This window comes from Drosophila simulans, chromosome X, assembly GCF_016746395.2.
Source record: "Drosophila simulans strain w501 chromosome X, Prin_Dsim_3.1, whole genome shotgun sequence".
Taxonomy (NCBI): domain Eukaryota; kingdom Metazoa; phylum Arthropoda; class Insecta; order Diptera; family Drosophilidae; genus Drosophila; species Drosophila simulans.
In genome coordinates, this window is record NC_052525.2 from 17,411,856 (window position 1) to 17,425,698 (window position 13,843).

A 13,843-nucleotide genomic window follows, 5' to 3' on the forward strand; every position below is an offset into this window, starting at 1 on the left:
ATTATACGGCATTTACGCATTATATAGATACAGATACAGGTATAGATATCGATAGGTATACGCTTATATAAGTAAATATTTAGAGAGAGGAGGGCTTGAGTAGGCATTAGTCTAGCAGAGAACGTTCAAATCAAATCAAAGTGGCGCAAAGAGTACGAAAGTCGAAAGAAGAAGGCACAACACTTAGAACAACGGGTGTGTTAAGCGTTTATATGTATATTTGGGTATATATGGTATTTTCTGTACAGTTTTTTTCTCTTCTTTTCTGTTTGCAGTTTCTGAGGCGGCTTGTTCGTGTGCTAATATACAGACATAATTATTGCATAAGTGCTAGCAACTGGCTCAGGTGTTAGAGTGTGAGTGCGTGGGATTAAGAGTGGGGGGAGGGGGGCCTGGTGCATGTGTGTAGGTGTGGCGAAAACTTTTTCCTCCTGTGAAAGTTGGAAAGTGGAAAAATGAGGAGGGGGATTTTTTTCGGTGGGGTTCCTGGTATCTTGGTATCATAGGCAATTGGATTTGGCAGGCGGCTGGGCTTTGTTGCTCATTAGGCGGCTGTAGCTAAACTTTTGTGTCTGTGTGTGTGTGGATGAGGGCGCCTAGGTGTGGGTGTGTGTGTTGTGTAAGTGGGTAAGTGTGTTTATCGGGCACATGCAGCATGCTCGTCCTCTTCTCCTTCATCCTTTATTTTTTCCTCCAGCTTTATTGTGTTCGTTGTGATGGTATTAGGGGGTTAAGCTCGATAAACTGTTTGGCCAGCAAATGAAGTTATCGTTATCGCTTGGTGGGTGTGGTTCCATCACCCAGTGTTTGCTTGTGTGTGTGTGCGTATAGTTCTTGTTTTAGTGTGAGATGATAGCGATTATGGACGGCACTGTACTATGAAGTTACAGTGACCGGTATGAGAATAAAATCGAGTTGAACTTATGATGACTTGTTTCGGTATATTTCGATGTTTTTCCGGTATTTTTTCGGTATTTTGTGAACTAAACAACGACACAACGTTACATAGGTAATTTGCGATAAGGAAATTAAAAGCGATATACTTAAGATTGGCGCAAAAAAACAAGAACTGCTAAAAGACTGATGATTGAATCACAATGTAATGGAACACGCGAGAGAGCGAGATGAAGGGTGAGCTAGTGCGAGCGAGAAAGAAAGACTGATGCCAACTGAAAAACATTATACGATACAAAACGGAAATGAATGTAACACAAGAGTTGAGACAAAGATAAATACAAAGACAAATACAAATACGAATAGAAGTCGTTATAGACAAATACGAATACAAACAAACAGCTCAGCGAGTAAAAGTAAGAGACAACAACGTTTAAGTTTGGTTTTGCATATTATTAATCGGGAGATACGGAACTCAAAGGGTTAACAAGAAGTACAGTTAGTTTTGGATACATTTCGGTAAATAGCTTTAGTGGGTTTAGCGTTTTTTTTTTGGGCGGGCTTTCAATAATCACACATAACAACGCAAGTAACGAAACAGTTAAAAATTAAAATTAGAATAGAATACAGAGGTGGAACGGAGAAGGAATGGAGCGCCCAGAAAGAAGGCGCTCCCAAGGCGGGAACGAAACGAAAAAGAAACGATAACGGAAACGAAACGTAAAATCAAAACTGGAGTTATCGTAAACGTAATCATAAAAGTTAGAATTGTATAGATTTGCATACGTCATGTCACCATATCCAACGGTGGTCATGGTAACGACCGCCCACCAAAATGCATCGGGTATGGACTTGAAGAAGGAATTTTCGCTTCCAGCTTCCGCAAAATAAACCGCCGATGAGAAGAGTACGACGCCTAAAAAAATTGATGGGAGAAACATTGCTTTGCATTGGTAATATATTCTTTTATGATTTTTTGTTGGTTTTATTTATTCATTTTGATTTTCTTTTTTTTTTTGTTTTCAAAATTAACATTTAACCAAAGAGTGTTTTTTGAAAGTAAGTCTTTTATGTCTGGATGCGTCGGAAGCTCGTCAAGGTGGTGTACGTATGTGATGGTTGGGTATTCGTGTTCCAAAATACGTTTCGCAGCCCTGTTACGGCGGCATTTGCTTATGTTTCAGTGTTAAGATTTTAGATTTCGGTTCAACTTAAAAAAGTTTTGATATATTCACGTGAGTTTTCTCGATCGACTTGACCACAATCCGGCGGTATTCCCAAGCAGAAAATGAGGGCCTTACCTCGGGGGCTCGCTTTTCAAAAACACTTAAGGGTTGGGGGACAGAGAGGAGGATCAATGTGGGATATCGGTTTCTGGTGAGCCTCCCGTTGTTCGCACTACTTCTATGGACCCAGAAATATGGTGATACTTTTGGGGGTCGAACAAACGGCGATAGTGGACCATAGATCGAATGTCTTGAAAACGAAATTAGACTCCATTCCTTTATTTTATTTATACGGGGCTAGTGGGATGCGGAGTGTGGGATGTAGGTACATACTTAGGACAAACATAACGCAAAACAGATGAAAACGTAAAAGGGAATGGGAAATGGACGGCGACGCAAAACCTAGAATTGATCATGCCACAGAAGAAACACATAAGGAAATAAAAATAAAAATGAGACAAAAAACACAATGGGGGTTGGTGGTAAGGAGTACGGGGTTAAGGTCCATAAAAGCGAGCGATCACCACAAAAGGAACCACAACATCACATTTATGGCATATTTATATTCACATCGTTCTTTTTTACACAGACCGTATTTTGGACGGACACAACTGTACACCGGGCACAGCCTGAGCGCGGAACGTATGGGAATGGAACCACCGTTTTGCCCGACTTATTTACATTAGCATTAAGAGTGACGAAAGCAACAAACATCAATGACACACATAAAGCGTTAGAAAGACATATAGTTGAGATATGGGAGAGACTGTACAACACTCAGTTACAAACACTCAGACAAAGAAGAGAGACAGACAGAGATTAAGAAAGACAGAGAGATAGAGAGAGATAAGTGTAGATATAGAAGGCGGGATCGAGAGTTGCTAGTGCCGGGACCACACCAGTGTGGAGCTGAAACTTGGGCTGTACCTCATATCACCATATCCCACCGTCGTCATGGTCACCACAGCCCACCAGAAGCCGTCCGGTATCGACTTGAAAAAGGAACTGTCGCTGCCAGCCTCCGCGAAATAAACCGCCGACGAGAACAGGACCACGCCTGAATTGCGATCCGAATGCGGATCGTTTAAATATAGAGATCAATCGTTAATAACAGTGCAATTAAATGTTATTTTCTGCTTGGGAATCGGTTGGGGGATGGTCGGGGTTGGATCTTTTCGGGTCGCAGGGGCTGATACGTATGTTTATCTGAATCCCGTCAGATTTCAAGGTGGATTGGTCCCCTTTTTATTAGTTCGTTAAAACAACTACAAGATATACATAAGACTGTGAGTATGAGTTAGTAAATGTTTGGGGTTCTTCACTTTCTCTTGGTTCGGTGCACGACAAAGAAAACTATATATATAAGTATGTAATTAAAAATGTTTTAGACATGTATGTATTAGTAGTTAGAAGTGTCTATGTGGGTGTGTTTGCTTGTGTGGGTGTCACACGAAAGTTAGCAAAATATTACAAAGGCGATAACCAAAAATTGGCATGTTCCTCGGCTAAAACCGAAGTACACGAAGTGCAGAGATCAGGAATCGTTGCCTACATCTCTGCGCTTTCACAAGTGTGGGTGTGTGAGAGAAAGAAAGAGAGAGAGAGAGAGAGTGTGTGTGTGAGAGTGTGTGTATTAGTTAAGTTAGTACGACTACTTGATCGGTGGAAACTAGCTATACAGAAGGTTATTTATTTATATAGAATATTATTACTTCGTTGGTTTTTGGTTTGATTAGAGTTAATCATGAAACTAGCTAAGTACTCTGTACAATAGAATATACATACGTTACGGTTCATAAGTAGCAGTAGTAGGTAAGTAGTCATATCAATGGAATTCCATACATATATATCAATATATCGATGTATATGTATATGCGTATAGCTAAATATGATAAGGCTACACTACGGCAAGACAAATGATACGGTATCGGAAACGGAAACGAGTGGAAAGCAACCATCGAATGTCTATTATCGGTATGCTATACACGTATATATCAGTTAAATATCGTATTAAGTGATCAACATCTGCACTGGGGAGTCTGAAATTTGGAAAGCCAAAGAAAACGTATCTATCATAACATAACGTAACATAACATAACGTAACGAAACGTGACAGACACAGAACTCAACGTAACTGATATATACAGAATATATATGTATTTATTAAGATATGCAGATAGTTGAGAATATTTATTTAACGATATATTGATATAGATGTGTTCATGTTCATGTCGGTTTAAGTATGGTACACTATAGATTATACATATGGTATACTTATGATTAGTTAATACGTTAATCGGTCAACAGATACAACAACAAACTATAAGCTAGAAATTACCAACTAGAAATTAGGAACTAGAAGCTAAAAACTATAGAACTAAAAGCAAAATTCAAACCACGGCACAATCTGTGGACATGGACATCGAAACGACAACGTTAATGATGAGTACGGTTTACGGATTACTGAAAACGGTTTACGGATTATTGAATACGGATAACGTTTACGATTACGGTTACTGAATACGGTTTACGAACAACTTGAATGCGATAGAACATGAACAACAATACAAAATATATAAAATTCACTTCATACAGATGGTTTTTAATTTCGCTTGATCTTTTCTGTATGTATAAGGTTGTAACATATATCGATCACCATTTCTAGTTGCTATTTATTTCGTTTGGTTGGACAATTTCAATGCCAAGAAGTTTGCCAATTTTAAGGCATTTTCAACGCAGTTTGGGCACATACAATGAGGGAAATCAGAAGACAAGGAAAGGATTTGAGGTATGAATCAAGTAAGATAGAAAGTTTGGCTCTAAAATCACATAAGGAAGAAAAAAGACTTGAGAAAGTAAGTTAGATCTGCGCACAAAATGCTTGAGGTCCTTAAAATTGCCAACGACTTGAACGCGGCACTATGGAGAATCCCGAAACGATTCGATGCTAAAAAGACTCGATCAATTTCGCCTCCCTGGTCTGCCGTTCGCACTTTGTCAAAGTATATCAGGAGTAATAGACTAAAATTCGAGTACATTGAGAGACTTTGCTGCTGTTTATCCAAAAAGCTAGCCAAAACCAAACTCAAATTCAAATTGATATTCGTAATACAAAACGCAAATGAAGAGAACTCAACGAACGTATCCAAAGTGAACGATACTTAGGGAGCTTTTGCTAGCAGATCTGCGGATAGATCGTAAGATCGGGATATAAGATCCGGTGGATCGGGTCGCTAACGTATCGCTGCTCCATTGGTTGATAGTTCGTACCTACTTAGCGCTAGGATTAGACGACACTAGATAAGTAAAATATACGTAATGGGTGAGTTATACAAGTTATACACCTAGGTAATACGGATACACGTTCTAGGGGCCTCCCTCTATTTTATTTATTTATTTAGCGTGTGTGTGAGAGTTCTTGGTATGTGTGTATGGTTGTAACTATATAGGTAGTATGACTAGTTTACGTTACTTTAGTTTACTTTAGATTAGCTTGATGTTTTACGTCTAATCTCTATCGTTTCGGGTATTCATATGGGTGTTTCGTATAGTTGTTTGGGCGACGGGGCAAGAGGTGTCTGCAGATACACTATATCTAGATATGGATACTTGATATAAGCAAGTACTGGGGGCTATCGTATTTTCGGTATAACTTAGTCTTAGGTCTGGCATTTATGGCTTTCGCCGAGTTTCGTGAGGCAAATCAAATTGAAAATGATAAGTTCATAAAAAGCATAACACTTTTCTGTATCTGTTGTTTTGTATATTTGTGGCTTGTTTGGCTGTTGTTGTCTGTGGCGCAATGAAATATTTTTCGCATTTTTGGCTTTAGGGTTGAAGGTTCATGATGAGCGGTAACATAAATGTGCTGGCTTGAGGCAGACGTAAGCATAGATAGTTATATATATGTATCTTTTGTGGTTGTTTTAATTCGCGATCGTTGGACGATTCCGCTGTATATGTAGTTTTTAAATCTAGTTACTGTAAGTATGTGTATCAGGAGAGAGAAGTAGTTGGAAAAAGATCTTTTGAGGGGCAGGGTAGCGAGGGTAAGTCTGTCTGGATGGTCGCAGTCGTTTTGCAGTATTTCTCTTTTGTTTTTGATGTTGTTTGAATAAAACTCGTAAATCGATAAGTAAATGTGGTATGTTGTTTTTTTTTTTTTGTTGACTGTATGGAACTTACCTATAAATAAGAAAAATATAAGTAAACCTAATTCCCGCATTGAGGCTTTCAGAGTTCGTCCTAATATTTGTAAACCCTTCGAATGCCTAGATAACTTAAATATTCGAAATACTCGAACTAATCGTATCACTCGTAATATTGCCAAGGACATAGCCTGATTCGATGACTTGTCCTAAAAATTTTATCGAAATATATATATATATATATAATAGGTGGTATGCATATATATATGTGTGTTGGTATGTACTGGTGTCTATCGTTTATATATATATATGATGGATGTTCATTTACATAGATCGATCGTATGTTTGTATTTAGAGGTGAGTAAGCGGATGTTGGATTGTGTTAGTATCGGTAATATACAACAATGAACATTTTTATCGATAATCTGGTAGTTTGGGATAAGTTGGTTGGTTGGTAATGAATTGAGCATTGCAACAAATGAAAAGGTTTGACTGAAAGTTGTGTTTGTGGGTGTGTTTCTTTTTTTTTTTAGGGTTCGGGGCGGGCAGGCAACCCCTTCTTTATCATGTCAGGCAACTCATAAATGATGATGGCAACATTTATTACTTTAATCGGTTCAACTGTATACGCATGTGAGTGTGTGTGGTCGTGTGTGGGTGATTAATATCGATATTTTTGGTGTAGTTGGCATTGGGCAAACAGAAATCTCATACCTGTGGACTGACTGGCGCTTTTGGAAGATTTAACGTATCCTCCTCTTCGGCAACGACAGTCGCTAGTGTTATAAAGTACGGAATGATGGCGATTATGTCGATAACATTCATGACATCCCTGCAGAAATTTAATTTGTTCGGACATGCGAGGAACCTGAACACACACAAAATCGATACAACGACCAGCGATTGGTTTGGTTTAAAGATTCACACAGACAGCGCGATAGAGAAACCGAGAGCAAGAGAGAGAAAGAGAGAGGGAGATTTGTAAGAGAGAAAGAAGATTTCAGATTGAAACAGTTGAATTAAACCATGAGTGTCAAACAAAAGCAAAGCAACAGACAGAGAAATATAAGTATAATATTTGTATGTAAAATATAAACAAATTATAGACAAAACAGGAGATAACGGAAAATCAATCAATGTTTGTACTCAATTGGAAACATAGCTTTTTTTAAGGAGGATGGATAGAGAGATATTGTATTCGAGTTCAAGTTCAAACTAATATTTCTCTTTCGTTCGCTTAGCTTATAACTAGGTGTATGCATAAATAGACTTTTCATGGAAGAGAGCTGCCTACCTGACAGTTAGTTCAAATGTAAACCAAATAATACATAACGTTTCTATAAGGAAGAAAGGATCTGTGATGTCAGGCACCTCGTCTTCCTCGATTTTTGTGCCATTTGTTGTTGTATTGAACACCTGAAAGTATGCCACACAGAAACACAAGAAAAAGAAGGAGAGAAAGATATGGATTTGTATCCCTTGGAGGTCCTGAGGTTCGGCTTGATTCGTACGCACCTTGTAATGCTTAAATTCGGGTAATGTTTCTAGACAAAATATAACAATTGATAGCAATATAACAAATACACTAATTATGGCTACAACTCTGGCGGCTTGCGAACTTTCTGGATACTCGAAGAGCAGCCAGACTTTTCTCTGCTTCTCATTATCCGGTAATGGTCTTTCTTCCTCTTTAATAAAGCCTTCATCCTCTCTGCAAGTAGAAAATATATATACGGTTTATTGTTAGCACCAAACGAGCCACTTAACCGTATTAGTTATGATGTGAGAGTGAGGTTAGGTTGTGTGTTTGAGTGTGGCGTTCGTTGAGTATTTTTGTTATCTTTTAGGCACAGATTTAGTTTATTGGTTCGCAACTCTAATCGGAAGCAGGCAAAATGCTTAAATCGAAAGCTAAGCTTGAGTAAAAATTAAGAAATAAAGCCGTAATAAAAGCGTTGACTCATTTATGGCATTGGCAATTAGCAAAGAATTGAAATAGATTAAGTAGGCTTCTTCCTGCTGGATCCTTGATCGTCCTATCCTCGCTTGACATTCCGTTTTCCATTTCCGCTTCACGGGTCCGGCCACACTGCCCCCCCGTGCCGTATCAACAAAATTTTAGGCTGGTGGTCAAGGGATTAACATTCACTTTCGCAATCGAGCTCGGTCCAGAGTCCAGTCCATCTAGATCTGGGTCTTTTCGCTTTATACAAATTGCTTCCAGCTTGCCATCGGTGGAGATGCTTAAGTTCTCAGGGAAAGCGGCCAACAAGCTACTTATTAAATTATACATAATTTTACTATTGCATGTATGGTCATATAATTATACTATTTGATGACTCCTAAGCCAAAGCTATTCGATTAGAATACTTCGATTTATTGACAAATTATTATTGCATTGTACAAAGGCTTTCCCTTTAAACCGCACTTCCAGCCAACGCAATTTGTATGTATGTATATATTGGTATGTTTGTATTTAAGCCAAGTCTAATTCTATTCTATTGTCTATGTTTAATGTGCGTGTGTCGGTCTGTTTGCCGTGTTGCATGCCTCATTACACTGATTCGATAAAAAATTTGCCGTGCTACCAATATAGAAATAAACCGAACCAAATTGTTGTCCTGTTTATATTTGATTTGCTTTAGTTTTTTGTTCATATTTTGTTAGTTTATTTTTGGTTGGGATTTTGTTTTAGTATTTGTTTTGCTTTTATTGGTAGGGGAATGGTGGAATTTCTAGTGGGCAACACGTGGGCTTACCTGAATTTATTAATTGCTTGATCACCTAATTCATAAAATTTTATTTCTTCACTAAATACGTCTAAAGGGACATTGACCGGTCTCCGTAGTCGGCCACCTGTGGATGAACGTGATGGGTGTGTATTTGTTTGTGGGGTGGTGAGTTGGTGGCGGTGTATGAATAAAGTCAAGTATTCATTGTTTGTTGTTCGGCGACGACGAGGATTTATAGAGAGAGAAATAGAGAAACATTAGCCATGGGTTGCACAAAAGTTGCATTAGATTTTCGGGCAGGGGGTACTATTTGAAGGCACCACTTCCAATGCTTACCACTCTGATAATAGTATAAAATCGCATCGAAGCTCGGTCGACTACGGTCAAAAAAATATTCATTTCTAAGCGGGTCAAAGTACCGTAATCTCCGAGCTGGATCCCCAAGCAGCGTGTCCGGGAATTGATTTAACGTACGTAGTTGTGTCTCAAACCTTAATCCGCTTACCTGGAGCAGAGTAGCAATAGAAGTGGGTTAGGTTATGAGTATACAGTATTCGCTTGGGTTACTCACATTTATAACGACTCTTTCGCAGAAATCATGATCGTGAGGAATGGGTTCAAAGTGTTGCGGTCCGCCACCAAAGCCATGACCAGCCCCCCCTTCTTCGTCTTGACTGCTCAATTTGGGCAAAGACCTGCGAATTAAGAAAAAATAGGCGTAATTAAAGCATAGGATTAAAGGCGAGGTGCGCAAGACGTATCTATTATTATTTTCAAGTAATATTCAAAACATTTACCTTTGAAGGGATTAAAGATTTAGAAAGATGAAGAATATAACACTTTTACTGCGGCATTAGAGGCGCGTAGAAAAAGTCCCCACTTAATTAAACACCAATTAACCTAATGCAATGTGCGTCCCTTAAGTGTGGAGTTTGAGAAGCGCGGAGGAAGGCCCTCCACATTTTTGATTACCTAAAATAAGGCCAAGAGTAATTACTTTGCCATTGCCTAGCCTACAGCCATTTAATTTACATTTGACTTTCTTTTTAACTGAAAGCCGCGACTCCATTATTCAATGCCTTCGATCTTTAAGCTCTCCAGTGGCCTGGTCTTTAATTACTTATCGGCTCGAATCAATTTCCAGATGCTATGCCATTGAATATTCAATGGCCATGCATATTGCATGGCCGGCGGCAGACGGGGATTTTCAGACTCACTTTCTCGATTTCAAATTGCATTTCGCAATTTCGTTGGCAACCCATTTTGTGGACACGAGAACGAGTGGATGGGTGGATACCCAGAAGATACTCGTATACCGTCGTTTCCTTTTGGCTTAGGCCTTGTTCAAATTAAATTCATTGCACTCGAAGTTTATATAGATATACACTTGTATGGTTGTGTGCGCGTACTGGGAACACAACACGCCCACGCCGGCAATATACTTATGTTTACACTTGTAATTGAAATTGTATTACAATCGCATATAAAAACGACCCAGCGAGTGGTCCCAACCACAGAAACACCATCATCATCATCGTCATCATCATCATCGAACCACTTACACCCACCGAACCACCCATTTGCTGGCAGAATGCCCAACATTTTCCGCCCTTATCGCTGATGTTGCTGACAATGTGCAATTGTTGCTGCTGTTGCAGCTGCAATTGTTGCTGCTGTTGCTGCTGGCAAGTTTTTGGCGTTGCATGGCAGGTTGCCGTTGCCTGCTTTCTGGCGCCGTGCCGTGGCATTTAATTAAGCGTGTAAGTGCACTGGCCCACCCCCAAAAGCCCAAAGCCCGAAAGCCTTGTCCTCATCTCCATCGTTATCCACCACCCACATCAGTTATCCCCTCTACTCGACTGAAATAATGGCGAGCGCCTGCCCGAACAAATTGTTTGTCGGCATAAATCTTTTCCGGTTGCAACTCCATCTTGGCACAGCGGCCGCTTATTCATATTTATGGTCACACATGTGGTCAACAAAATAATGGCATTATAAATTCTCCTTCATGGCATATTTGTTCACGATAAAATAAAGTAATTTCTGTGTAATTTGTAATTTGAGGCATTTACACCACTTAAGTGGGGCTATCTAGAACCGCAGCGGACGAAATAGTCTTCATGGCATTACTAATGGCGTTTAGACAAAAACATTTCTTTTAAATAGGATCTACACTTCATGGTAAATATTGGAAATTCAGACTCTTAAGTGCGGCGATTGAGAATCGCAGAGGAATTCCCTACTTTATTTTCTTGTTTTATCATTCAATAATCTTTAAAACAACAACCAGTTAAACACCTATTTTCAACTTCCATTTTTTCATTTAACCCAATTAAGTGAGGGGATTGAGGAGCGCAGAGAAGGGCTTTATTTAATTTTTTGACCTTACGACGTCCAGTTACTGTAGTTCTGTAATCTATGCTTTAAAGTGGCACAATACCCCCTTAACTGACGTATAAATAGTTAACACCGTAGGCGTTGGCACTCGATTAACGTGGTCTATAATTTCGTAATGATACACAGCTTATGTACCCTTATTTTAACCGCAAATTGGCATATTGTTCGGTGTGACGTCAGCAGCTGCTGCAGGCCGCAAAAAAAGAGAGTGCAAGGTGGAAAAGACCGGTTCAAACGAAATGTCAACAAACAATTTAGGCCCAGGTGAGCTGGGCTTCTGTTCTTAGCCGACTTTCTGCCATTTAAACAATCTCTCTACCCATGTATAGTGTAGTACATGGAAGCAACTTTCTTGTTTATCTACTATATGCAAATGTCGGTGGGAAATTTATGCATACGTTTACCCTCTGTCTCTGTCTCCCTCTTTCACTCTCTGTTTGTCTCCGTCTCTGTTGCACTTGATGGCGTGTATATAGGTCAGCGGCACAGCCTGATGCGGCTGTGACGTCATTGTCGCCTCTTTTCTAGATGCCGCCGTTGTCGATGAGTCGGTGCTCTGCTGCAGCGACCTATTTACAAGATACATATGTATCCACAAGTCGCTACGTGAGTCGAGTTGATTCGAGTAGAGTCGAGTCGATTGAAGTCGAGTCTCACCCACTTCCGCATCGTTCTGCAGGTGGATTGCATAAGTCGAAAAGCTGCAACTGCAACTGCTACTGAAACGGAAACGAAAACGGCGCTGGGTGAAGTTCAATGTAAAGTCGCAAAATCGAAGTGGAATTTCGTCCTGGGGATCGTGGGCCCCCCTTTTTCGCCCACTGGTATGCACATATGTGTGAGTATCCTGGTATCTGGCATGTGCAAAGTGTGTGGTTCTGTGTGTTGGTGCCAGTTTCTCTTTGTCCGGTCAAGGCAACGTCAGCCTCAGTCCTTAGACCTTCCAAGACCCCGAGACCCCGAGACCCCCAGAACCGACAACCAACAGCCGACAGCCGAGACCCAACCTCCAGTTCTCCATTTTTGTGGACTATTTTTAGAAGCGTCAACAACGGCATGCTGAAATTTATGAATTAATGCGATGGCGAAAGGAAATTTAAGGCATGCACACGCACATGCACATGCACACATACATACACACACACACACACACAAACGAAGGAGCCTTGAACTGGGGGAGTGCACTTGCACCCAGTTACCCAGTCGGTCCTCATTGAGGATTTGCTTATGCATGCCGCACATTCCAGCTGCGCATCTGCAAGTTAATCAAGCATTGGGACCGCATCTGCGGATTACTTTCGCCACTTAAGCAGCGCGGAGGAGAGCCGTGCCTCTAATAGTGAAATTAAATGAGCTGAATATATTACGTTTGGCAATCATCTGCTTTGAAAGTAAGGAAAATGGTTTATCACATACTTTCCATCACTTAAGCAAGACCATTGAGAATTGCCAAGAAGGGCGAATAAGTAAAGCAACATAAATATACCATTAAAGAAGTTTATTAAAATGATGAAATGATTTGAAAGTTCTTGTTATTAAATTATTAAATTCATAAAGAATCAGATAAACACATATTTTCATCATCAACTTTCACCCACTTACGTGTGGTAGTTGAGAATCGCCGAGAAGGGCGCTTCTTCTTAAAGAAAGTGCCAGGCGACCTATATCCAATTATAAAGAACTGTTTTCAGATGACTAAAACACTTGATCATCAGTATTATTATTATTAATATTGAAATGCTCGCCTACATATCTTCATTATTAAGGACCTCATGTTTTGCTTTAAAAACTCCTTTGTTCGGGCGCGACATTGTGTGCGGCCCACGGCCGAATCGATTCCCCTATGGGAAATAGCATTGATAAAGCTGATTTGCCACCGCCCCCCACTGGCGGAAAACACATGGGCGTACGTGGGGGGGGCTTGGGGATCGGACGGAGGAAGCGTGTCAACATGATTCAATCAACGCCGTCAAACGAGAGGCGCCGCAGGCTGTGCAAGGTGAATGCGAATGCGAAACTCGATTCGATGCTGACGTCACAAACGGCATTCGACTGACAAAGTTTTGAACCTGAATATGAATAAATGAATATGCACGTGGAGAAAAGATCTTAATCAAGATTGGCCAGAAGTTTAATAAGTAGCATTTAAGTCGTGGAATCAGTTAAAAATCTTCAATCAATATTCATTTTGGAATATTTTATATAATGCAGATATATCTTTTTGTATGAGCAATTGCATTTCCTTGAAATAGATGACATAAAAAAGCACCTGAAACTCTTCATGTGATGCATATTTTTCCACTATATTCATCAATTTCATTTCCTTGAAATCGTTGTGCGCTGTGTAAACACTTCCCATGTTTTTTTTTCCAGAACTGCATTGCATTTCACCAATTTGCCTTGGAAATACACCTGCCGTCCGGATTTGCACCCGGACTTTTATTTG

The 13,843-nt window shown here is 39.9% G+C and overlaps 1 protein-coding gene across 16 annotated transcripts in view; it reads right to left on the reverse strand.

The window, feature by feature from the left end:
- The window catches only part of LOC6726317 (potassium voltage-gated channel protein Shaker), a 118,283-nt gene that overhangs the window by 15,311 nt on the left and 89,129 nt on the right, over positions 1 to 13,843 (reverse strand). For 13 of the 16 annotated variants that reach the window (XM_039296844.2, XM_039296848.2, XM_039296851.2 and 10 more), the window contains 8 exons: positions 9,572 to 9,695; positions 9,337 to 9,505; positions 9,028 to 9,124; positions 7,784 to 7,979; positions 7,563 to 7,684; positions 6,983 to 7,136; positions 6,306 to 6,477; positions 1,681 to 1,810 (listed from right to left, as the gene is read on the reverse strand). In XM_039296844.2, coding sequence (XP_039152778.1) covers positions 1,681 to 1,810; positions 6,306 to 6,477; positions 6,983 to 7,136; positions 7,563 to 7,684; positions 7,784 to 7,979; positions 9,028 to 9,124; positions 9,337 to 9,505; positions 9,572 to 9,695 — 1,164 coding nt within the window. Of the gene's footprint in view, positions 1 to 1,680; positions 1,811 to 3,047; positions 3,178 to 6,305; positions 6,478 to 6,976; positions 7,137 to 7,562; positions 7,685 to 7,783; positions 7,980 to 9,027; positions 9,125 to 9,336; positions 9,506 to 9,571; positions 9,696 to 13,843 lie in introns of those variants that run through there. The other 3 variants (XM_016172402.3, XM_039296854.2, XM_016172405.3) reach the window with 2 other exon arrangements.